Here is a 26,456-nt window from a genome sequence, read left to right on the forward strand (position 1 = left end):
GCTTTCCCTAGGTGTTTCCAACCTCCCACCAATTTAGAGGTGGAGTCATCTGCCGACAAGAACTGGTCTGACGGCATGGAAGGAGCTGCTTTGGGAGAATGTGGAGGTCCTGGTTGAGATATAGCCATGGCTACAGACCTGGCGACCACGTAAGGAATAGATGACATGGCAGAGCGCACAGCGGATTGTACTGATTTTGCCACTGACTTGTCTACCATGGCTTGTATAGCATTCTCATTCATATAATCAAATCCTTGGGGTATAGTAGTTTTTCCAGCCTCCTCATTAGCCATATTAAAAAATGATTGGCAGAGGGTCCAATAAAAAAAAGATGAAAGAATATGAATGCAAAAGAAGTAAATTATATATATAAGTGACCTAAAAAGGTCAGGCTGTAATATAATTTGAAATTAACAAATTTATATGTATATCTTGTAAATACGTTTACTGGATAGGCAGAGCTATGAGTAGAATGCCACCGCTAACAGGACGCCGCCAAAGCTGTGAGGAGATTTGTATAATCCCACGCTGGCAACTGAGGACCAGTGGAAGCGCAACTCTCTCGATATCTCGGCCGAGAGAAGATGGTGGACCGCAAGAGGAGTTACGTAGCTCCGGAGGAGCGCTGCAGGCGCCGAGTGGATAAAGGGAGGAAATTCAAAGTATGTATGTGTAAATAAGGAGAGTAGGAGTAATAGGAATTAAAATTATGTGTTCATATATGACGAAATGAACGGAGAGGTGAAAAATGAATACAGGAGAAGGAACTAATAGCCAGCAAAGGAATTTTAGTTTAACAATAAAGGGAAAAAAGGAATATTTATGTATATATATACAGAAATTGTACATATATATATATATATATATATATATATCATAGTAATACTTATCTCATGAGAAAGAAGCAATAAAGAGGAAGTGTTTGGTCTGTTTAGTCCTTATATCACCTGTACCTGCAGTTGATTGGTTACCTATCGTTCTCATTTGCATATGTACACCGTTTCTTCTCAACATCTTTATTATCAATGATCTTGCTATTTGTTAACATATTGAGCAGTAAAAGAGAGAATATGCAAAAATGCGAGCCTCCTGTCTTATGATAAAATTAAGTTTACTATACAACAGTACCTCCAAGTCCTTTTCAGTAGTAGTTTTACCTAATGTCTTACTATTAAGCGCATAATCGTACACATTGTTTTTACAGCCCAAGTGCATGACCTTACATTTATCCACTATAAATTTGATGTGCTGTCTGTGCCCAAGCCTCCAGCTTCCCCAAATCCCTCTGTAATATTATGTTATCCTCCTCTGTTGTGATCATCTTACCAAGTTTAGAGTAATCTGCAAACATTGAAATTGTTTTCTATATAGTTACATATCATACTATAGAAAAGTGCCCTTGTGGCTGCAGACTCTGACATCACTAGGACTGGAGAGTCATGAAAAATGAATACTTATATTGGGGGGGGGGGGGGCATTGCGTAGCATAGAAAGGAGGCAGGAAAGCTCGGCAAGCCTGCTCCTCGGCAAGCCTGCCTCTATTTCGTACAGAAGTGATTTAGCAATACTGCAACAAGGGGGGCATAACTTTTATTTTTGAATTACCTTTCTGTCTGACCACTGCTCTCTGCTGACACCTCTGTCCATGTCAAGAACTTTCCAGAGTAGGAGAGGTTTTCTTTTGGGGATTTGCTCCTACTCCTACAGTTGCTGACATGAACAGAGGTGTCAGCAGAGAGCACTACGGTCAGGCAGAAAGGAAATTTTAAACGCAAAGAACTTCATGTGGATCATATAGCATCTGATAAGTACTGGAAGGATTAAGATTTTTTTTAATAGAAGTAATTTACAAATCTGTTTAACTTTCTGGCACCAGTTGATTTAAAAAATATATATATTTTCAGTGGAGTACCCCTTTATTTTTTCCTTCAACAGACCCATACAGTGGGGATCAAAAGTTTGGGCACCCCATGTAAAAATTTGTATTAATGTGCATAAAGAAGCCAAGGAAAGATGGAAAAATCTCCAAAATGCATCAAATTACAGATTAGACATTCTTATAATATGTCAACAAAAGTTAGATTTTATTTCCATCACTTTCAAAATAACAGAAAACTAAAAAAATGGCATCTGCAAAAGTTTGGGCACCCTGCAGAATTTATAGCATGCACTGCCCTCTTTGCAAAGCTGAGACCTGCCAGTGTCATGAATTGTTCTTAATCATCATCTGGGAAGACCAGGTGATGTCAATCTCAAAGGTTTTAAATGTCCAGACTCATCTGACCTTTCCCCAACAATCAGCACCATGGGTTCTTCTAAGCAGTTGTCTAGAAATCTGAAACTGAAAATAGTTGATGCTCACAAAGCTGGAGAAGGCTATAAGAAGATAGCAAAACATTTTCAGATGTCAATATCCTCTGTTCAGAATGTAATTAAGAAATGGCAGTCATCAGGAACAGTGGAAGTTAAAGCAAGATCTGGAAGACCAAGAAAAATATCAGACAGAACAGCTCGCAGGATTGTGAGAAAAACAATTCAAAACCCACGTTTGACTGCACAATGCCTCCAGAAAGATCTGGCAGACACTGGAGTTGTGGTACACTATTCCAATATAAAGAGATGCTTGTACAAATATGGTCTTCATGGAAGAGTCATCAGAAGAAAACCTCTTCTACGTCCTCACCACAAAAATCAGTGTTTGAACTTTGCAAATGAACATATAGACAAGCCTGATGCATTTTGGAAACAAGTTCTGTGGACCGATAAGGTTAAACCTTTTGGCCGGAATGAGCAAAGGTACGTTTGGAGAAGAAGGATAACAGAATTTAATGAAAAGAACCTCTGTCCAACTGTTAAGCATGGGGGTGGATCAATCATGCTTTGGAGTTCTATTGCAGCCAGTGGCACAGGGAACATCTCACGAGTAGAAGGAAAAATTGATTCAATAAAATTTGAGCAAATTTTGGATGCTAACTTGATGCCATCTGTGAAAAAGCTGAAGTTAAAGAGAGGATGGCTTCTACAAATGGATAATGATCCTAAACACACCTCGAAATCCATGGGGGATTACATCAAGAGGCGTAAACTGAAGGTTTTTCCATGGCCTTCACAATCTCCTGACCTCAACATAATTGAAAATCTATGGATAGACCTTAAAAGAGCAGTGTGTGACAGACAGAAATCTCAAAGAACTGGAAGACTTTTGTAAGGAAGAAGTGGCAAAGATACCTCAACTCTTGGCTGGCTACAAAAAGCTTGTACAAGCTGACTTGCCAAAGGGGGCAGTACAAGATATTACAAGATTTTGTTTTCTGTTATTTTGAAAGTGTAAATGATGGAAATAAAATTGTTGACATATTATAAAAATGTCTAATCTGTAATTTGATGCCTTTTGGAGATTTTTTCCATCTTTCTTTGGCTTCTTTATGCACATTAATACACATTTTTACCTGGGGTGCCCAAACTTTTGATCCCCACTGTATGTTACTGCATAACTTCCAAACGGCTGGAGATATTTTGATAATATTTGGTCACATGTTACTTATATGTCCATTTAAAATATAGGATAGTTGATTTAACCCTTAACTACCCCCATTTGTGATGTCAGGGTTTTTGGTTAAAGTCCAATACAAATCTATGGGAAATGTAGGTTCCCACATAACTTCCGTACGGCTGGAGATATTTCAATAATACCTGGTACACATATTACTTATTTGTCAAATAATCGGTCTGGCTTGCAAATCACGCCCAGACCAACAAAGCCACGTCCCCTTCTATTTTCAGCTTACAATATCTTCATCACAAATCAGTCCCACCTGAAGACAGGATATGAGGATGGGACATAAGGACGGGCTATGAGGACAGCATATGAGGATGGGCTATGAGGACGGAATATGAGGTCGGGATATGAGGACGGGACATGAGGTTGGGATATGAGGACGGGACATGATGTTGGGATATGAGGACGGGACATGAGGACGGGACATGAGGTCGGGATATGAGGATGGGATATGAGGTCTACATAGGAGGACGGGATATGAGGTTGAGATATGAGGAAGGGATATGAGGTTGGGATATGGAGACGGGACATGAGGTCAGGATATGAGGACGGGACATGAGGTCGGGACATGAGGTCGGGACATGAGGTCGGGACATGAGGTCGGGACATGAGGTCGGGACATGAGGACGGGATATGAGATTGAGATATGAGGATGGTATATGGGGATCGGATATGGGGACGGGATATGACAGCAATATATGAGGACGGTATAGGAAATCAAAAGCTTCCTTCTTTGTTGATTTTCCTCTCCAACAAGGATTAGGAAGGAAAAAACGGGCAACACCGGGTACTCAGCTATTATATATAAAACTCAATGTGTGTGTGTATGTTCCAGCAACACTTCTAAACGGGTAAAAATATTTTCATGAAACTTGGTAAACATGTTACTTTTATGTCAAATAAACATATATGATAGTTAAATTAACCCTAACCTACCCCCTTACGTGAAGGATGGGTTTTTTGTCTTAAAGGAAAACTGTCAGCTTGCTCCTCCCCACACCAGGGGGGCGCTAATCAGTTTGATGCCGGCCATGCCCAGATCCGCCCCACCGTCAGAGTGCCAGTAACCCCGGCCTGTGCCAATTAGCACCTAATTAGCATATACAGAAGAACAAAGATTTCAGCCGAATGGCGGAGCAGATCTGGGCACGGTAGGCATCAAACTGATCAGCGTCCCCCGCACTACCAGTACCGCTTGTTAGTGCGGGGGGGGGGGGGGGGAGCAAGCTGACAGTTTTTCTCTAAGTCCCATGCAAGTATATAGGACTTCCAGTACCTTACTCCAAGCTCTGCTCTGCATCTCCTGGTGAGTGCGTCAGTCCGACCACACCCCTCCCGCATACCACAACCCATCTATCAAAGCCCCACCCACCATTTAAGCCACACCCCTTTTTTATTTTCTACCCTTTTTGTGCATTGGTCCGGCTTGCATGTTATGCCCACTTCCACAAAACCACGCCTCCTTCTATTTTCCCCCTACAATCTCTTCATCACAGCTCAGCACCACCTGAGGATGGGATATGAGGATGAGATATGAGGGCGAGATATAAGGATAGGATATAAGGTTGGGATATGTGGATGAGATATGAGGTCGGGAGATGAGGACAGGATGTGAGGACGGGATATGAGGACGGGATATAAGATCGAGATATGAGGTCGAGATATGAGATTGGGATGTGAGGACGGGATATAAGATCGAGATAGGACGGGATATGAGGTCGGGATATAAGATTGGGATATGAGGACGGGATATAAGGTTGGGATATGAGGATGAGCTATGAGGTCAGGATATGAGGACAGGATATGAGGTCGAGATAGGAGGTTGGGATATGAGTTCTGGATATGAGGACGGGATATAAGATTGAGATAGGACGGGATATGAGGTTGGGATATGAGATTGGGATATGAGGACGGGATATAAGGTCGAGATATGAGTACGGGATATGAGGTCGGGATTTGAGGACGGGATATGAGGACAAGTACTTCCTCCTATGTTGCATTTCCTCCACCACAAGGATAAGGTAGGAAAAAAACATATATATATATATATATATATATATATATATATATATATGTAATTTTTCATATGATGACTAATTTTGCACATGGCAATACCAAATATGATTTTTTTAATTGTTTTTTAACATTTAGGATTGAACGTGTACTTTAAAACGGTAACAAAAACGCAGTGTGAACATAGCCTTACCGGTTGAACAAATGTAAAAAAAATTAGTAAATAAAAAAAATAGTCGTAATGATATAAGAGAGCTAGGCAGATAAAGCTGGATGTGGCCGGGCACACGCTCCATACAATGGTTATTTACATAGCTGCGCACTCACAGTAGACACGCCGGAGCCCAGAGCTCAGCAGGGAGTAAACGTCACCAGCTATGTCAAAATCTACTCACTTCAATCCCCTCGTACGTCACAGATAGCCCCGCCCACCCCTGCTCCAACGTAATGACGTCTCGAATGAGAGACAGAAAAAAAAAAAAAAAAAAAAAAAAAAAATTCCCCTTGCTATAAAGCGTTTGAGAGATGTGCACCGCAGAGCCTATACGTGCGGGGCGTGGCTAAGCCGTTGAGCCAATCAGCGTCGCATGTTTCGGTGTCGTAGGCGAAACGAGCAAGTTAGGCTGCGAGATACAAAACCCTCTGCTCGGCTCCCAGTCGGGAGGGGAAAGAGGGAGTGAGCGAGGAAGATGGCGGCTCTTAGTGAGGAGGGGAGGTACGGGCTGTCCTGCGAGAGGGGGACCCAGGACCAGATCACCGTGCTTCACGTTAAACTCACTGAGACCGCCTTCAGAGCCCTGGAGAACTACCAGAACACTAAGGTAAGTGAGGTGTTAAAAGTGTTTGGGGGGGCTATGGTGGGTACTGATCCCCCTAAAACGGCGCTGGTTTGTGAGGAGAAGGTGGTGTCGGGAGCTGTCGGTGGTGACGTGAGGAAAGACGCAGGTGACAAAAAAAAACCGCAGTCGGGACAGGTGCTGTGTGGACGTGACTGCCTGCTATGTGAACCAGCTGGTCCCTTGTCTCCCAGGTATACAGGGCAGCCCTGGCCGGTAGCCATACACTTATCATTGGGGAGTTCGTACTTGTTTCACCTCATTTGTCTGTCATGACACTGCTGGGAGTTGTAGTACTTCATTTTATGACACACTTTCTTACTCCATGGAACTTCCCATTCCTGAAAGGCAGTGACCCTCCTAAGTGGTGGCCCCTCCAGCTGCAATGTCCTCCAACTGCTTTACCTCCCTCCACCTCAAATGTCTGTCCTGCTGGGTTTTGTAGTACTTCATTTTGTATGACTCACTTTCTTACTCTATGGAACTCCCCATTCCTGTAATTCAATGAATCACCCCCAAGTGGTGGCTCTCCAGCTGTTGCTAAACTACAACTGCCATCATGCCCTGACAGCCGAAGGCTGTCAGGGCATGATGGCAGTTGTAGTTTAGCAACAGCTGGAGAGCCACCACTTGGGGACTCTGCTCTGGAAACTTCCATATGTTCTGCCTTCTATAGTCAACGATTAGTCTTGGCAGGCAAATGTATTAAAGACTTATGTTTCGTTAACATTGGCGCAGTAACAGCGTTGCCCATTTCTACGTGCAGCAGTTATGGCGGGGGGGGGGGGGGGTCTTTTATCTGAAGTTGCTGAGTAGGGCTGTAGTGTAGCATCATGGGTGTTATACTCCGAAGCATTGCCTGAGACCTGGATAGAAGAGCTGAGTAAGCTTCTATAAAGCTGGAAGGTGGCTTCTCCTACTGCTGTGTTGTCAGTCCTGTTCCTACCATCCCCCCCTCCCAGTCCCTGTCTAGGATTGTAGGGGGGCAGCTAGCTAAAGGGTTTTTTAATGATTTGACCACCTCCTATGGCATTCACTGGCAACCGTCTTCTTTTCATTTGGGAACTCCTATAAAAGTAAATGTATCCATTCCTTAAAGTAAGTCCTGAGATCCTTCTTGTTACGTTTTTAAAATATTAAAACATTTTAAAATAATAATTTCCAAATTCCGTCTGCTTGAAGTAACTAAAATACTGTAATCGAGAGAGGTTTCCACCATGTAGACGCGTATATGTGGCAAGTGTGAACATGGCTGGGGGCTCTCTGGGGCTTGGATGGCTTTATTTTGGGTAATATTGCTTTATTTGGAGCTGTTTCCTAGGGCTAGCTTTTAAATAGCAGTGTGGCCTCCAGTGCACATACAGTTCTGCTGTCCCGGCTGTGGGAAGGGGGGGTGGGGGGTGCCAGCTCGTCTGGCATCCATTCAGTAGTTGGAGTTCCAGCTGAAAACGGGGGAGTTCTGCTGAGCTGTCACTTTTCGCTTCTCTAGCCTTGGGCCTGCAAAGCATTTTTTTTTTTTTTTTTCCAAATCGACGAACACGACCGATCGGAATAGGCAGATAGTGTTGGCTTCATTTTATTTATTTATTTTTTTAACCATTGGAGTTTTATTGTAGAAACATGGATGAGAGGTGTAGTAGGGGAAAAGTTTAATGTAAATAAGAAATAATTTTATTACTCACTTCCTGGAATGACTTAGATCCGGTGTCTCCCTCCCCCAACCCTCCCTCCACCTACTAACCTGGGAATCTCAAGCTGTTGCAGTACTACAACTCCTATCATGCCCGGACATCCTTCCACTATGTTTACCTTCAATGATCTTGCCACATGGAAATGTGCTTAAATAGCAACTCCTAAATATAGCAGACTTGGGATAGATTCTCCTACCGCTTGTGTCTGCAGCTGGATGATGTTGTTTTTATTATTACTAATAATAAAAAATAATGAAAATTATAAAAATAGAACAATACTGTATATTATAAAGCACCAATAGATTCTGCAGCACTTCACAGTTTTGAGGGTACACATGAAAACAAGTATCAAACATCAGAATATTACACACTAAATACTCAGACAGTGAGGGCCCTGCGTTCACACGGCCGTCTGTCATCATTTTTTTATTCCCCGTTTAGGTTCCGTTGTTGCTGCTTGTAAACGGATTACAAACGGTTGTAAAAATAATCCCATTGATGTCAATGGGATTTTTTTTTCTTTACAATCCTTTCACATCCGTTTGACCCCTCCCCCCGTGCTCATTTACGTTTTTATTTTTATTTTTACGGAGGAAAAGACAGTGCATGCAGTATTTTTTTTTCTCCCATCAAAAGAACGGAATAAGAAAAGTTGCAGTAAATTTAACATTGAAGTCTATGGAAAACGGATGATTCTTTAATGTCATCCGTTTTTTTCAATCCTTTGGAACTGAACAAGAACACATCTAAACAGATACAAACGGATAACATCCGATATTGTCCGTTTTGTAGAGGCAGGTTTTATTTATAGTATATATATATATATATATATATATATATTAGTGTGAACTAGTCACCAACAAATCTTTGAATGTCTAAAATGCATAAAGCATGGGGGTGCCGAATTCTGTGGATAAAATCTAGGGCATGAAATAAATGTTATATCCTCATGAACAATCATGTAGGTCAGGGCTTCTCACCCATTTTCTACTGCGGACCTCTCAAGTCTGAGCTTATGATGCCAGGGCTGCTGTTTGGAATTAGACTCAAAAGTAATCCTTAATGTAAAATGTAATTGGTCTCCCATAGACTAAAATAAGTACGAATAGAATCTGTATGTGGATAAACCAGTGTTTAGTTTATGTTCACTTCTATAGAAACTTTCTGAAGCTGCCCATATAGGCCCCAGGTACGCTCCTCACTGAGGCCCACCTCCTTTTAGCTAGCACTCTTGGGCTCAATGCTCACACTGCAGGCTTTGTTTTGTGGATCTGTCTAGAAATTTGCAACAAAATCTGCATGCGTGACATTGTCCCTTTTTTTTTGTATTTTCATGCCCCTGGAGGCTCTCAATTCTTCACTAGGAATTACTGTCTCAAACCTTTCCCGGCTTTCTGTGTGGCTCAGTCTTGTAACAGATCAGGTGATCGCGGGGCTTGTTTTCTTCTTTTCCTCCCTGACAAGTCGGTCCCCCGGTGACATGTGGCGCTATCTTTGTCCTGCTGTGCCTGTGTTGACTGAGTTTCCGCCATCTTCGGACTGCTCAATCACGTGACAGCGGTTAAGACCTTCAACAATGGCATGGCAGGATGTAGAGCTCAACCACGCATGTTATCACAGGGGAAGGCATGTCGGGTAAGAGAAGCAGCAAAGTCCCCTGTTATCACAGATTCATCAGTCTGGTAATACAAGGTAATTGACACCATACATAACTTGGCATCAAGGGCACAACTTAAAGGGTTACTCTGGTGGAAAACTTTATTTTATTTTTTGTTTAAATGATCTGGTGCCAGAAAGTTAAACAGATTTGTAAATTACTTCTATTAAAAAAAATCTTAATCCTTCCAGTACTTATTAGCTGCTGAATACTACAGAGGAAATTATTTTCTTTTTGGAACATAGAGCTCTCTGCTGCCACCTCTGTCCATTTTAAGAACTGTCCAGAGTAGGAGAAAATCCCCCATAGCAAATAGGGATCGACCGATTATCGGTTTGGCCGATAATCACGATTTTGGGCATTATTGGTATCGGCAATTACCTTGCCAATAATGCCCCCACCGCACCGCGAACGCCCCCCCCCCCCCCCCCGACCCACCGCACTGCCCCGGCCCCATTGCCTCCCCCATCCCCGGTTTTATAATTACCTGTTCCCGAGGTCCACGCTATTTCTGGCTCCTGCTGCATCCTGCGTTACGCTGTGCACAATGACGAGTGACGTCACCGTCAGTGCGCACAGTGACAGCTCAGGAGGACGCCACCGGAGCCAGATGTAGAGTACACCCCGGGAACAGGTAATTATAAAACCGGGGATGGGGGAGGCAATGGGGCCATGGCAGTGCGGTGGGGGGAGCAGGGCGGCGGTGATAGGACTCAGGACCCCCGGACAGGCAGGGGGAGAGAAGCGGGTGGTGGTGGTCTATGGCACCGCAAAAGCAACTGCAGATCATTGATTTAAAGTGCTCGCTTTAAATCGATGATCTGCAGCGGTGTCGCGGGGGGGATAAATAGCCGATAAGTTATACCGGAATATCGGTACAAATTATCGGCTATCGGCCCTAACCTCCACAGATTATCAGTATCGGCCCTAAAAAAAAAAAAATCGGTCGATCCCTACTAGCAAACATATGCTGCAATGGACAGATGTCAGCAGAGAGCACTGTGGTCATGATGTCAGCAGAGAGCGCTGTATTCCAAAAAGAATTTCCTCTGTAGTATTCAGCAGCTAATAAGTACTGGAAGGATTAAGATTTTTCTTAATAGAAGTCATTTACAAATCTGTTGAACTTTCTGGCACCAGTTGATTTAGAAAAAGTACCCCTTTTAGGCTGTATGACACAACCAACCCCCCCCCCCCCCCCCCCCCTGCCCAAAATAAACTTTGATCTCCTAGATCCACACTCATTTATTGAGCCTATTACATGGCTTGGAATCAGGCAGTCAGAACCGCATGATTGATCGCAGGATCCTTTGTGCAGCCCAATGCTTTCATTATGTGTTGACCACACATGCCCAATTGCCCAGGGTGATGTGCTGCCGGCAATGATCCACTGTGTGGATGAGTATGCAAGTAGGGAGCAACAGCTGTTGGTCACACTATTGTTTGGCTGACAGTGGCTGATGGTGTATAGGAACCTCTATGGTAAGGCCACGTGTGGTGAAAGTAGAAAATCTGCACAGAATTGTACAGATTTTCTTCTGTAGATTGTATTTAAAAAAAAAATAAAAATCAATAGTTAAATTTGTAATGTTTTATAAATATAACTACCGTATTTATTTTTTCCGCAAATATAATCCACAGCAGAAAATCTGTACAATTCTGTGCAATAGACAGACTACACTGCAGGTAAATTCACACAGATCGGGCACAATTTTTTTCTTTCTGTGAATTCTACAGATTTCTTAGACATGTGCAGCAAATATACAATATATGTACATCCCCTTTAAAACCCCTGGTGAGGAAACCCCGTCTGCAGCTGCATGTGATCCATTCTCTGTTAGCAGCTACTTCAGCAGGGGAGTAGCTGACTAGTGTTAAGTGGAATTCCTGGCAAAGTCTAGACCAGTGTGTCCCAATTGGGGTGCCTCTAGATGTTGTAAAACTACAACTCCCAGCATGCCCGGACAGCCTTTGGCTGTCCGGGAATGCTGGGAGTTGTAGTAGTTTTGCAAAAACTGGAGGCACCCCGGTTGGGAAACACTGGTTTAGAACTAATCTTCCCCATAGTCATCCATTTATGTCTATCGCAAACATCTCCAGTACGGAGAACCTCTAGGTTCAGTTCTTCTGTTGTGGGATATTTATCAGAAATCTGCCTCATTTTCTTTTTCTCATCTCTTCTGGTGGCTGTTAGGCCCGAGGTATAGATGTTCATTGGAAGTCTTTGTAGTTTCTTTAGAAATTCTGAAATCTTGCCGAGATCTGTAGCTGGGTAATAGTACTGCACTGGTACAGAGGCGTTGGCTCAGCTATGCCTCCACTTGTATCTACATAATGAATATTAGCCGAATCATCATAGTAATTAAACTAGATATTGATTTATGACATGCACTGTGGCTCCAGTCTCTACTTTTGTGTGCGCAGCACAGTTCAGTTTTGGCTATTTCTGAATATGTTGTTAAAGTCTGCTATGGAAAATAAAACAGAGAAATGGTTGTCTATTAAGCTGAACTGGGTCCAGTCTTTTGCTTTCAAGCTTTCCTTCAAAAGGCTTTAGCTGGGGTCACATGTACAGGATTTACTGTGCAGAAGATTGAGCTTTACCATAGAAGTGCTTGGGATTTATGGTAAATGGGTTTTGCCCCCTGTTGACAGGGTGGGTTCACATGATGTGGCCATGGGGCAGGGTGGCAGTGTGCTTGGGTGGTCAAGAACTATGTGATAAAATAAAGGTGTTTTACAGCAAATTTATGTAGAAAGTACAGATGAAGAACCATGGTAAAAACATCTTTACTCATGGTAGCAACATCTGACCTCAGCCTTGTTGTAAATGTGCAATACATATGGACATCATAGTGGTGTCCCTCGATCAGGTCAATTCTGCAGTGTGGGACTAAAGATGGCTATACATTATTCAGCCAACATCTCCCAATCTCTCATCCATGTGCATGCTCTGCTTTCTAGGGGAGTGGAAAAGCTGCTACCAGACTCCTCTGGTAGCTATTTATCTCTAAAAATATATTGGGCATGTTTAAATCCTTGACATCTGCCATTGTGACAGTCATGAGGCCTCCATATGCATTTAATGGTTCGCCAATACTACCAGTAATCTATTGTGTATGCCTTTAGTCTATTGGACTCTGTCCATAGTTTAATGAGCACCATATAGTGCTAATTTTCTTGTAGGCAAAGTGTGGATGTGTCAGTAGCTTCCTGCAGTGCTCACAATAGATCACCTGGGGAGCCAATGACTTTTGTGAACAGCCAGCCAGCCCATTCATATTCAACTCTATTAGCCAACTCTGCAATGTGCATGAGGCCATGTGAGAGAATGATCGGGCATGTTAGACTTCAGCTGCCCCATACTTTTTGTTTTCTAGGAGATAAGCTGCCAAGAGCAGTCTGCCAATGGCCTACACCCCCTCTATCCATTCACAGCACATGAACGTGTTCCACCAAGGGGGTGAATATTTTTTTTCTTTCAGAGACAATAGCTGAAAGTGGTTTCAAACTGGGAGGGGGAGAAGAAAAAGGCATCAAACTCCCCGTAAACCTACTGTAGCAATCGTCCGTCTTTCAGATCCTGTTCTATTGCACTTGTGAGATTTTATAGAGCAGATACTATAGTGGAAATCTATCAACAGCTGTGCAGAGGGAAAGTTGCCCATAGCAGACAATCGGCTTGCTGCTTTTAGTTTTAATTAAAAGGCCTATTTAAAATGAAAGCAGCAATCTGATTGGGCCTGATCTGGACAATTGATTTAACTCTTCCTCAGCACTGGTTTTGCTAAATCTCCCTGTATCTTTACTTTTTGGTTGTTCCCATTACCGATTTTTAACTCGCTGTAAAACTTTCCATGAAATACGCAGCAGAAATGAGACATGCATTTGGATTCATGCATCTTATTTAATTTTCTATTGCTGAAGTTTTTGGTGCGGATTAGCCCTATTCAGTGGAGGTGGGATCTGCCTCCTGTTCAGTATGAACTATGATCCATTAGAGAACAATGCGGAGATGTGTGTTACACTGCTTTTAAATTATGCCATGTGAACATAGTCTTAGACTGAGCAGTACGGGTTAGGCTCTTTTTATAAAGCTGCACAGAATCACACATATTCCGTATTGGAATGACTTTTCTCTTTACTAGGGATGTAGCGAAACCTATACTGGTATTGGGACCGATACTGGACATTTGCATGAGTACTTGTACTCGTGCAAATGTCCCTGATACCTTATCAGATACTCGCCGGCAGGACCCCCGCTGGCAGGTATCATGGAGGTGCTGAACTATGCAGCGTGCCCAGCAGCTGAGCGCGTGTTATAGCCGGTGATGTCTAGCATTAACCCTATAGCCTCCGTGATCAAAGTTGAACGCGGCATCTAAAAGTCCTGAAGTTAACTACCGGTTAGCTCATTGGGATCACCGCAGTGAAATAGCGGTGTGTTGATCAGCTGTGAGGATGGCCGGAGATCCCTAACAGTGCTTCATGCCATCCAATCGTTGCTCCTTTGCTGCAGCCATCCATGGCAGGCAGCAGTAAATGAGCTCCAATAACACTGATCAATGCTATGTTAGAGCATATCATTGATCGGTTTATGCAATCTATGGATTGCATGTAATAGTGTCCTATGGGGATTAAAAAAGTGAAGAAAATAATAATTAAAAAAAAAAAAAAAAATATATATATATATATATATATATATATATATATATATATATATATATATGTGTGAATTAACCTCTTTCCTAATAAGTTTGAATTCCCCACCCCCTTTTAAATAAAATATATATATATATTTTAAATAAAAGCCCTTCCTCTATTAAAAACTAGAAAAAACATCCCTTTTCCCATTAAAAAAATAAAAACCATGTCACATGACATAGAAAAGTGTCGGTGATTGGACCTCCCTACTCTTTACCCCATGGCTTGTGGTTGGTTCTCACTCTTTTGTTAGAGAGGGGCCTGGTGTTTGAATGATTATTGATCTTGGTTGTGCAGCTCTCTGTACAAAGTGCACTCGTTGCAGAACATTTGAACTTTTATTGCAGGTAAGTGTTCTGCCATTTGGATCACTTCCGATTTATTACTTTTTTTCCTGTGTGATCACATGACTGGCCTATGAAATACGTGCTGAGGCTCTCGCTTGACAGGATTAATCTGTGCTGCCTGCCTCTATTTAGGGAGGCTTTCATGAAGAAAAGAGGCCTCAGAGACCTAGGCCGGCATTTATCATTGTAGGTGTAAGTGAAGCATTTTTCTACATTTTTTTTTTTGTGTGCTGGTAATCTGTAGGAGCACCAGATTTATTAACCCTTTAAGGACGCAGGTTTTTTTCGTTTTTTGCATTTTCATTTTTTCTTAATCACCTTCTAAAAATCATAACTCTTTCAATTTTGCACTTAAAATTCCATATGATTTATTTTTTGCGCCACCAATTCTACTTTGCAGTGACATTAGTCGTTTTACCAAAAAATCCACTGCTAAACAGAAATAAATTCATTGTTTGACAAAATTGGAGAGAAAATGCAATTTTGTAAATTTTTGGGGCTTCTGTTTCTACGTAGTACATTTTTCTGTAAAAATGACACCTTATCTTTATTCTGTAGGTCCATATGGTTAAAATGATAGCCTACTTATGTAGGCTTGATTTTTATCGTACTTCTGAAAAAAATCATAACTACATGCAGGAAAATTTATACGTTTAAAATTGTCTTCTGACTCCTATAACTTTTTTATTTTTCCGCATACAGGCCGATATGAGGGCTCATTTTTGTGCCCCATGATCTGAAGTGATCGGACTTTTTGATCGCTTTTTATTCATTTTTTTTCATGCTATAAAAAGTGACCAAAAAATACGCTATTTTGGCCTTTGGGATTTTTTTTTTGCACATACGCAATTGACCATGTGGTTTAACTATATATTTTTATAATTTGGACATTTCCGCACGTGGCGTTACCACATGTTGTTGTTTTTATTTACTACTAGCTGAGTAGCCGGCGTTGCCCAGTTTTTCTTTCCTCATCCTTGTTGGGGAGGAAAATCAACAGTGGAGGAAGCTTTTGACTTCATATCCAATCCCCATATATTGTTGTCATATCCCAACCCCATATCCTGTCCTCCTATCTCCGGCCGCCTCCTCGTCCTCCTCCTATCTCCGGCCGCCTCCTCGTCCTCCTCCTATCTCCGGCCGCCTCCTCGTCCTCCTCCTATCTCCGGCCGCCTCCTCGTCCTCCTCCTATCTCCGGCCGCCTCCTCGTCCTCCTCCTATCTCCGGCCGCCTCCTCGTCCTCCTCCTATCTCCGGCCGCCTCGTCCTATCCCGACCTGTAATATGTGCACCAGGTATTGAAATATCTCCAGCCGTACAGAAGTTATGTGGGAACATACATTTCCCATTGATTTTCATGGGACTTTAAACAAAAACCCTGACACTCACAAATGGGGGTGGTTAAGGGTTAAATTAACTATCCTAATTTTTAAGTGGACATATAAGTAACATGTGACCAAGTATTAGCGAAATATCTCCAGCCGTTTGGAAGTTATGCAGTAACATATATTTCCTATAGAGTTGTATGGGACTTTAAACATAAACCCCGCCCCTGGCAAATGGGAGTGAGTAAGGGTTAAATTACCTATCCTATGTTTGTTGTTGACATATAAGTAACATGTGGGCCAAGTTTCATGTTAATAGCTTTAGCCGTTTTGACGTTTTGGTGGCGCACACACTCGCACACACACATTGAGATATAGATATATAGATTTTTGTTTTAAATGGGAAAAGGGGGGTGATTCTGATTGTGTGTGTATTGCCAAAATCAGTGGATTACAACTCAAAATCAGTATAAATGTGTAAACCAAAAGGCACAAAAAAGTGCAAATAAACCCTACTTTTTTTCTCTCGCTTTTTTGTAAAGACAAAAAACTGTCTAAAGACAATGATAAATGTCGGCCCTAATGCCCAAAAAATCCCACACAGGAAACTGCTTACTGGGCAATTCTTCTTTTTCTATAAAAGGATCTACTGTTCCTTCTATGAGGTGTCATTCTGAAACGCCTGCAGGTTTCTATTCACCAGCTGCTTCACATAGTCAACTAGAATATTCTTGTTCTTGGGATTTTGCTCCCTTAGCCCATGTTCAGAAGGTCTAACCTTTCTAGACTAGGGGCTGCCAACTCTTATAGTAACCCTTGAAAGCTAAGACTATTACGGTTTAGTTTACCAGGCTATAAAGTGAGAAGGAAATCTTTGCCTGGAACGCAAGCCATTGTGTACTTAACACAGTCCACAGCTTCAGACTCTGAGCGTGGCCTAGTGACCTCTTGTGCTGCTGCTGCTTGCTTTTGTTCTCCTTGGCTCTTGTTTATCCTCAGTCAGCTGGGACTTGAGGAAGAATTTGTGAAGAGTGATATACGTCACATAACCGGCAGGAACTCAAGCAGTTTAAAGGCTCCTCTGCTGCCTGTATTATCCAGTTGTGGCCTGAAAGAAAAGTTACATGGCTCACATTTTCCCACTTAATGCACGCGGATCGGATTACTTTCACAGACTGAACAAATTGTCCCTGTCTCTAGCAGAAGGATCACCTCATACAAATAGTCTATAGTCTTGTTGGGATAAGCTGTACTTTTGTCTTTTACTGAGGAATCTTGTCTCCAATAAGGGTGAGGAGATGGTACACATGGCTCTACTCCATGTACAGATAAGGCTATGTACACTCTGGGGGAGACATCAAAACCTGTGTTGAGAGCTCGCTTCTTTCATTTTTAAGGAGGCCTGTGAAAAATAAGTGATCTGATTGGTTGCTATGGGCAACTGCACCACTCTTCCTCAACACAAGTTTTGATAAATCTCCCCCACTGTTCACTGCTTGCTGTCAGCAAAGGTGCCAGGAAAACACCCGGTGCTCAAGCCAAATATAGCCAGAGACCAGCCATGGTCTTGATGGCGGTAAAAAGGAAAAACGAAATGTTTGAAGAGATGGAGAATGCATGGAGTACCAGCCTTGCATGTGTGGGGAGGAGGGTGGAACTATTTCCCAGCTCTCGGCTAGTACTTGCGTTTAGCAGCTGTGATTGACAGGTAGAGAGGCCTCGAAGTCCCAGTAGTGTGACCTAGGGGCCTCCCAGCCTGTCAACTATAGCTGCTAAGTGTGATCACTGGCAGAGTTGAGATCTAGTTCTGCACCTGGGACTATACAGTGTGCCCAATTACAAATTCACTTGGTGCTCGGCTCACACTACAAGGAGATGGTAGGAAACATTAGATCTGCTACACACTGGCCATAGTTATAGAACTCTAATCCTGGTGACAGCTTCTCTTTTTTTTTTTTTTTTTTTTTTAAATGTAATTTTGATAAATGTGGCAAATGGATACGTGTATATATTTCAGTGTTTTTTTTTGTTTTTTTTTAAGGATTGCCCACAAGTATTTTCCATCTAGAAAATGGCCACAAAGGGAGTGATGTGAGCCAAGAGTAATCAAACATTGCACATGCTGTATTTTCTTGGATACTTGGTAATATGTTGTTGTCTCTGTCACCCTCCCAACAAGACTGTAAAGTGGACTGCTCTTAAGTGAATTTGTCAGCTCATATTTACATATGCCTGAGACACCATTAATAAGGTGACAGGATGACCATATCAAACATGCCTTTGTTAGTGTTCATGGGTTTACCCCAACTCATAAAATGATTTTCTTCCTGGACTCAAGTGTCAAGGAGACAGGCCAGGGTTCACACTACAGAATTACTGTGCAGAATTTACTTTTAAAATTCCAGTGCAGTGCAGCCCATTACTGGCTGATTTTCGAGGTGGACTTTCCGCCAGAACAGTGTTCACACTGCCAAAGCTGGACTGAGATTCAGAGTGGGGGTAGCGCCGGCTCAATCAGTCGGTGCTAGGACTGTGCAGAAAATGCCATCCCCATAGACGGCAATGTCTGTGGAGCGAAGATCCATCAGAACATTTGAAAAAGTTCAATGTTCTGGCGGAATATTTGGAGTTTATTTTCCGGACGTGTATAGTCCGCCTTGAAAACTCAGCAGTGTGCACTGTGCAGCAGAATCTCATTGCCAGCAATGGGATTGTGCTGCATTGGATTTTAAAAGCAGAATTTCAAAACTGATTTCTGCATGGAAATTCTATAGTGTGAACCCAGCTTTATTGCCACATTCTCGCGCTGTTCACTTCCTGGCCAGTGACCTGTTCCATCTAATGTGTTCAGTTAGTCTATGGAGCACTTAGGTCAGATTGCCCTGTCGGGAGTGAAACACGCAGTCATGGTCTTCACCACTCTATAACCATGAGTGCAGCAGCTCTCAAGAATGAGATCCAGTGCCATTCAGTAAAACTTGACATGTCTGGACAACATGTAAACAGGGATGTGGAAATCCTGTCACCCGTCACATGCAGTTCCAGGCATGGGGCAGGTGAATTTTCTATGTTTTTTTTCCACCGCTGTCCTGTCTAAAGCTGTCCTGCTGTATAGCCACCATTATGGTTTCTCCACAAGAATTGTCAAAACTTCTTAATTCCTGAGCAATTGATCTAGATAGTGACAGTACTGTGACACTTGCCTACATAATGCAGTACCTCTAGCAGTGGTGTGTGTGTTGGGGGGAGCCTGTCCGGCCCTGCTTGCCTGTAGCAGGGCTAATTCCATGAAAAATTCCCCTGCCCGGTGCCTGGAACTGCAGTTCTGCGCAATAGGTTTTCCACATCCTTGCTCTAGGTGGATTTGCCATCCAGGAGGTAAACTGGGCAAAGCCTGCTGTGAGATCAGTAATGCCACCTATTGCTTGGCACACGTGCCACCTTCATAAAAACTGATACAACTGAAAGTGCCTGAACAGAATCGCCAGCCTACAGCAGAAAGGAGCTTGCCGACTCCAAGTGAAGTCGCTGTCAGAATTACAAAATAGCCGAGCAAAACATCTGAAAGGATTGTCAGCACAAGGCACATTAGGTACGTCACGCTGGCAGCCGTGGGGCTGGAGTTCATTGGCGTGAGTCAATGCAGATTAGTATGTGCGCGGCAGAATGTTTGGGTGATGTGTTCAATCTGACCTTTCCTTGGTGGTTAAAGTCTGCTGTGCGTTGATAAGCGAATACATAAACTAAGGGACAAATATTCACAAGGACAGAGGGATATCCAACAGGTCACTAAGGGATCTCAACTGCAGCGTCTTACAGACTTCACTATAAGATTTCAAGATCATGCAGTGGAGTGTTTGCCAAAGAAAATATTCCAGAAGGACAATGGAAAATGCAGACTGCTGAGCCCAAAAAAATAAAAATGTTTGGAGCCCAAGTAGATTAAGGGGAAATCACTGATTTGCAATGTATTAAGATGCACTCTGGGAATTTTCTCTTATATTGTGCAGCATAGGCCAATACTCAAGAAATATGTAATGTTCTTGTGTATGCCTTGTGCTTACTTGTTTCAGCTGATGTTGCCGGCATGGGGTTGGCTCAAAACTGGTTTGCAATCTTATTTTTGAAAATTCCTAAGGCTGCCTTAATTTCCAATTAATCCTCTGGCTGAGGGTGTGGTGTCTGATCACGGTCATCTAATTATGCTGCTGGTGGTCACCAAGGTTAGCAGATTAGACAAGTGTTAACCAACCAGTGGGCCACCAGCTGTTAAACAACAACTTTCAGCATGCCCAGACAGCTAAAGATTGGTATTGGTTCACACTACATGCAGTTTTGATGCGTTCTTATGTAAACAGTTTTTTAAGGAGAGTGATTTGACCTATAATTACAATTGAGGCGCTACCAGGAGACAGGCCAGTACATCAGGAGATGTGGAGGAGGCAAACAACCCAGTAGCAGGACCGCTACCTCAGTCTTTGTGCAAGGAAGAGCACTGCCAGAGCCCTAGAAAATTACCTCCAGCAGGCCACTAATGTGCATATGTCCACTCAAACTGTCAGAAACAGACTCCATAAAGGGCCCGACGGCCACTGGTGGGGGTTGTGCTTACAGCCCAACACCGTGCAGGATGTTTTGCATTTGCCAGAGAACACCAAGATTGGCAAATTCGCCACTGGTGCCCTGTGCTCTTCACAGATGAAAGCAGGTTCACACTGAGAACATGTGACAGACGTAACAGACTGGAGACGCCGTGGAGAACGTTTTGTTGCCTGCAACATCCTCCAGCATGACCGATTTGGTGGTGGGTCAGTAATGGTGTGGGTGGCATTTCTCTGGGGGGGCCATACAGCCCTCCATGTGCTTGCCAGAGGTAGCCTGACTGCCATTAGGTACAGAGATGAGATCCTCAGATCCCTTGTTAAACCATATGCTGGTGTGGTTGGCCCTGGGTTCCTCCTAATGCAAGACAATGCTAGCCCTCACGTGGCTGGAGTGTGTCACCAGTTCCTGCAAAAGGAAGGCATTGATTCTATTGTACTGGCCCGCCCGTTTCCCAGACAATCTGAGCACATCTGGGACATCATGCTTTAGTCCAGGTCTGGGAGGACATCCCTCAGGAGACCATCCGCCACCTCATTAGGAGCATGCCCAGGCATTGTAGGGAGGTCATATGAGTATGTGGAGGTCACACACTACTGAGCCTCATTTTGAATTGTTTTAAGGACATTACATCAAAGTTGGCAGTAGAAAGGGGAAAGTGTTCCCACCGACATTCTCCTATATTACAGATATGGAGCCCAGACAGTGTAAACCACGCTGCCTTAGTCACATGTCAAAAACTGGGGTCAATTTTTTTTAAAATCTTGAAATGCAGTAAGGAGGAGCAATCATTTGACAGAGGTCAGCCAAACAGGCTGGCAGGAGCAGTCAACCATCTAATGTACTGTATATATGGCCGATTAACCTACTGGGCTCCAAACTGAGCGGTAATTATACAGTAAAATTTTACACAGATGTAGAAATAAAAATTTATAAAAACTACTTATCCAGGGGACTAAAACTGAGCACAATCTACTTGTTCCTCATGATGATCCACTTGTCCAGGTACACAAAATTGTAACCAAAATAGCATTTATATGAAAGGTCTTTATTAGTTTATTTAGTTTTTGCACTTTCGTTTTTTTCCTCTCACCCACACTTTATATTAGTCCCTTAGAGGACTAAGAAGGAATCATTAGATTCTCACTCCAGGCAGGCTCAATCAAATGCAGATCAACAGCAGCCATGGGATGAGAGGTAATCCCTCCAGCTACCTCCACAGTGGATCGCCAATCTGCCCTCTCCCCCGCGATAACTCTGCAGGGGTCGATCCACCCCACTAGACCACCAGGGATAGTTATAAGATCCCTTTAGATCAGCAGCGATCCAAAGGGCTAATAGTCGGCCATGGCCGGCTATTGTCTTGTGGCCCCCAGCTACAGCAATAAGCTGAGGGCCACCGGGTCAGGAGCCCGCTCCATACACCCTAAGCCAGTGTTTTCTAACCGGGGTGCCTCCAAGTGTTGCAAAACTACAAGTCCCAGAATGCCTGGACAGCACTGACCAATTTATTTTTAAGTAGAGGTTGTCTGCAGCTCTTCTTGCCCGTAGCAGGGCTAAATGCTTATTTGCTTTTGCCAATGTGCGAATGGTAATCTCTCATGGCATTTTTAAGGAATTTCTTTTAACACTTTCTATTAAAGAGAAACACCAAGCTTTTGGCCTAAAATGCCATGTTCTTAGAGTACCTGTCATCAAACCATATTTTCTAAACTAACTCTGATAATATTCCCCAACTACTCCTAACACCCCCTCCTGCCCTTACATTTTTTTCCCAACCTTTAAAAAGCTCTGTATCATACCTTTTCCCTTGCTCACATTGTGTGACCTACTGGCAGGAGAAAGTGGGTGTTCCCCAGCAGAAGCTATGCCACTGAAGCCTTGCAAGAGCTGTGCCTTGCCATGCCCCTGAGTTTGGTCTCCTGCCAGGCTGGGAGGAGACCAAATTAACTATTTGCCTGCGGCTGGGAACAGAACAGAGCCACCTTACAAACATATAAAGGTTAACAGTAAGTAAATAGCAGTGTGTCTTATTATTACACAAGGAACAATATATTACGTTTAGTTTGACAGGTGCTCTTTAAAGCGTTAAGGTCATTAGTAAAAAACTTTAAAACAAAATCCTTAAATCAGTGTAACAATGTGCACTAAGACCTGTATGCACAATATGCATGTGTTAATATGTAAAATACATTTTGATCTATGTATTACTGTGAGAGGCTGGGGGCATTTCCAATGGAGTATGATGAGCTCCTCTCCTCCCTCTCCCTTGTCATGAGGTCTGCACAAAAATGTTAACATTTTGCAAAGTTTTCTGCCTCAATGCATGCTCTATATAACTCTAATGCAGCCATGTGAAACCATGGTGCAAGGACAAAAGAACATTTTCTGCATTTTGTGCCCAAAAAAAATCTTTTTACAGATTTGTGACCAAAGTGCATGCTTTTTTATAAGCTTAAAGCAGCCATGTGGAACCTATATGGTGCAAATACACAAGAAATAATTTCATAAAGTGACCAAAGAGAAACCAATTTGCATATAAATAGTTTAGCACCTTGTATTGCTGTACATGCAAATGCTTTTTTTCTTAAAGACTGCAATCTGACTGAATCTTGTCTGTGCTCTGAGGCACAGAATAGAGAGAACCACATTTAATTTAAAAAAAACTACTTAAACCTACTTGTCCCTCATGACGATCCAATTGTCCGGACAATCTTTGCTTTTACTCTTGTTTTTTCCTCCTCACTCTATAATAGTCATAATGAACTACTATACCTTTTAATTTTTCCATAACATCTTTTCTACGCCATTTTACCTTGTGGTTGAGCTAACCTGTTTTGGTTCTTTAGGCCGACCTGATTTTTTTTTTTTTTTTTTTTTTTTTTTTTTTTTTTTTAGTTACCATTTTCTGACCCCTGTAGTTTTTTTTTTTTTCTTTTTTTTGCATAAGAGGCTGTATGAGGGCTCATTTTTTGTGCAGTGATCATTTTTTTTTGTGTATCTGTATCATGTAAATCTGTAAATGTCAATTCTGTGTCTTTTTTTTTGTTTTATTTTTTTTTACATTTACCATATGGCATGCATAATGTTATATTTTAATAGTTCATACGATTATACACGCAGCAATACCAAATATATTCATTATGTTAACGTGTTTTTATATAGGAAAAGGGGGTGATTTGAACTTTTAATATGGAAGGGGTTAGTGTGTGTCTTAAACTTTTTTATTTTTTTTATTTTTTATACACTTTGTCCCTGCTGGACTTGGTTCTATCAATGACAGAGCCCTGGACACCAGGAAAGCAGAGAAAAGCCCTCCGGCTATCTCCACTGTGGATCGCCTGAAGGGCCTCAAAAATTTACCTGCCCGGAACTGCATGACCCGTGAGTCGCACAATAGGAATTCCACATCCCTGCCACAGATATATTGGTCCTTTTTTCTGATGGACTAAAAAGCTGTATTTTCAGGCTTTGTTTGCAAAATTAAAAAGACAGAGAACCCCTAGTGGCCATTTTTTTTAAAACCCTTTTTTCACATCTTTAGTTTAGCAGTCAAATTTTTTTATTGATGTATATTAGGAAAACGCTTAGTTTTTAAGAGCGTATTAAATGGGTGAAAAAAGTTGTTTCTAATAGTAACGCTGTAACATCCTGTAACTTTGGATACCTGCGACTGAACCCAAAACCACACACACCAATGATGAGTGACAAATGCCAAGTGGCATTTGATGAATAATTATTGATTTTTAGCTAACATATGGCCTTGTTTGTTTCACCCAAAAACAAGGGGGGGGGGGGGGGGAGGGGAGAGAGTTATACAGACTCTGATGGCACATACTGACTTGTTTTCCTTATGTGCAAAGTACTGGACAGTAAAACCTCTCCCTCAAGATTTGAAGATTTGAAGCCTACAGTTGTACAGTGCTACCCAATGGAAGTGTGATACTTATATTTAAGGGGATATACGGAGCAGTAATATGACCCCTGTGCATGAGGTCAACAGGGTAAAGGGTACAAATAGGTTGTGGGTAACAAGTAGTTATGTGCCTGGCTCGCATTTCATGAGGACTAGTAATTTCCAGATCACTTAATTATACAGCGCACAGAATAAACCTGCACTGTAGTTGTACTGTGCAGTCAGACTGAAGAAACATTCTGTATGTCCTGTATTAAGCTGCTGTAGTCTTTTTCCAGTTCAGAGCTGAAGACTCACTTCTAGGAAGTCCTTCCAAGCTCTCTACAGTATATGCTCTTTAGTAAAGGTTAAAACAGCAGCTGTTTGTGGTTTTATTTTATTTTTTTACCGCATTACAGCTGTACATCCATGTGGTTTTACCCTAACAAATACACTGAAAATGCGGAACCCATGCCCTCTGATTGTTCTGCCATTTGGTGTATTTTGGTGCAGTGTTGGACAGGTTGGCCCCCCTCCAATGAGGTCGGTCCACGTCCTGGCTGACATGGTGACGTGATTGGTCAAAGATTATTTCAGATCTGCACAAATAGAAGTGTACTGCAGGTCAGTGTAAATTATGGCATGTATTCCCCATGGTTCAGTGGAGTGCATTAAAGAGTCTTAGATTCCTATTTAGGATGAAATGTGTGTATATTTCAGATTACCGGTATGTACCAAAATGGGTTAAAAAAAGTGTGGGAATACGGCCACACTTCAACTGCAAATCTGCATGTGTAATGTGGTGGTTTTGATGCAGAATCACTCAGGATTTAACCCCTGTACATAAGAGGTGACCTCCCCGCTAGAATTCAAGGTGTCAATAAAACCTGCACCACAGGTCCGTTTCCATGTGGAAATATTCTGCAGTACACGGATGGGATTTGTTCAGTCCGCTTAAGTTTCTGGAACTGTAATCCGCTGTAGACTCCTGTAGGTTTTCCATGCCAAGAGTTGAAGCGAGTGCAGAAGCTCCCATTGTTCTGCACAAATCGACATAAACTTGAAGGGGTTCTACAACGTCTATGCCCCCCCCCCCCCCCATATGAAAGCTCTCTCTACCCAGAGACAAAGGATGTCTAGTGAGCATTTCCATTGGGACAATGGTTGCTGCTGGGTGCATATCTGTACGCAGTTGCTAGTGACAATGTCACAATTATAAGAAGCTTATTGTTTCGATAACTAGGGATGTACCAATGCCAGTATTGGGGCATTAGGTGGACATTTACACAAGTACTTGTATTTGGCCAAATATATCTGATCCCTAACACCAGGGGGGGGGGGGGGGGGAGGGGTGAACGTCTCTGTACTGGATACAGGGAGTGGGGCCCACTGCAGCAACATTGTTGGCTTCTCCTCTGGCAATACTGCTCCAGCATAGGGGTGTAACACCATCTGGCTGCCATGCATGTATGACAACCCCTGCTGCATGGTATGTTCGTGGGGGGTATTTTTGCTCTAGTGTCCAATCAGTTGTAGGGTACATCTACAATTAGACTTAGGAGTGCCCACTACCATCTGGACATGGCTATGGGAGATCAATGAGCACAGCTGTTTTGCAATGGAGGGGGGTCTACAGGTAACAGGATTTTTATTTTTTAGCTGCTGCCCTGCTTGTCAGTGACATACGGAGAGAGCTGGGTGAGTTCATACAGGAACTAATTTGTACAGGGTGATGTGCCACATGGGGGGCTGTCACCTATGTGTGACTACATAGCAGAATACCACATGGAGGGCTCACACAGTGCAGGTGATTCTGATCAAAACTGTT

The 26,456-nt window shown here is 42.6% G+C and overlaps 1 protein-coding gene and 1 long non-coding RNA gene across 3 annotated transcripts in view; one reads left to right on the forward strand and one right to left on the reverse strand.

Annotated features, from left to right (window-relative positions):
* Positions 1 to 5,968, reverse strand: part of LOC130290291 (uncharacterized) — a 61,557-nt gene extending 55,589 nt beyond the window's left edge. Inside the window, exon 1 of the long non-coding RNA XR_008847556.1 lies at positions 5,900 to 5,968. This is a non-coding gene — a long non-coding RNA (uncharacterized LOC130290291). The remainder of the gene's footprint in view (positions 1 to 5,899) is intronic.
* Positions 5,969 to 6,122: 154 nt separating this feature from the next.
* The window catches only part of ELL2 (elongation factor for RNA polymerase II 2), a 75,096-nt gene continuing 54,762 nt past the window's right edge, over positions 6,123 to 26,456 (forward strand). Inside the window, exon 1 of one of the 2 annotated variants that reach the window (XM_056537659.1) lies at positions 6,123 to 6,393. In XM_056537659.1, the coding sequence (XP_056393634.1) occupies positions 6,262 to 6,393 (132 nt within the window). In that variant the 5' untranslated portion in view covers positions 6,123 to 6,261. Of the gene's footprint in view, positions 6,394 to 6,520; positions 6,603 to 26,456 lie in introns of those variants that run through there. The other variant, XM_056537665.1, reaches the window with a different exon arrangement.

This window comes from Hyla sarda, chromosome 1, assembly GCF_029499605.1.
Source record: "Hyla sarda isolate aHylSar1 chromosome 1, aHylSar1.hap1, whole genome shotgun sequence".
NCBI classification, from domain to species: domain Eukaryota; kingdom Metazoa; phylum Chordata; class Amphibia; order Anura; family Hylidae; genus Hyla; species Hyla sarda.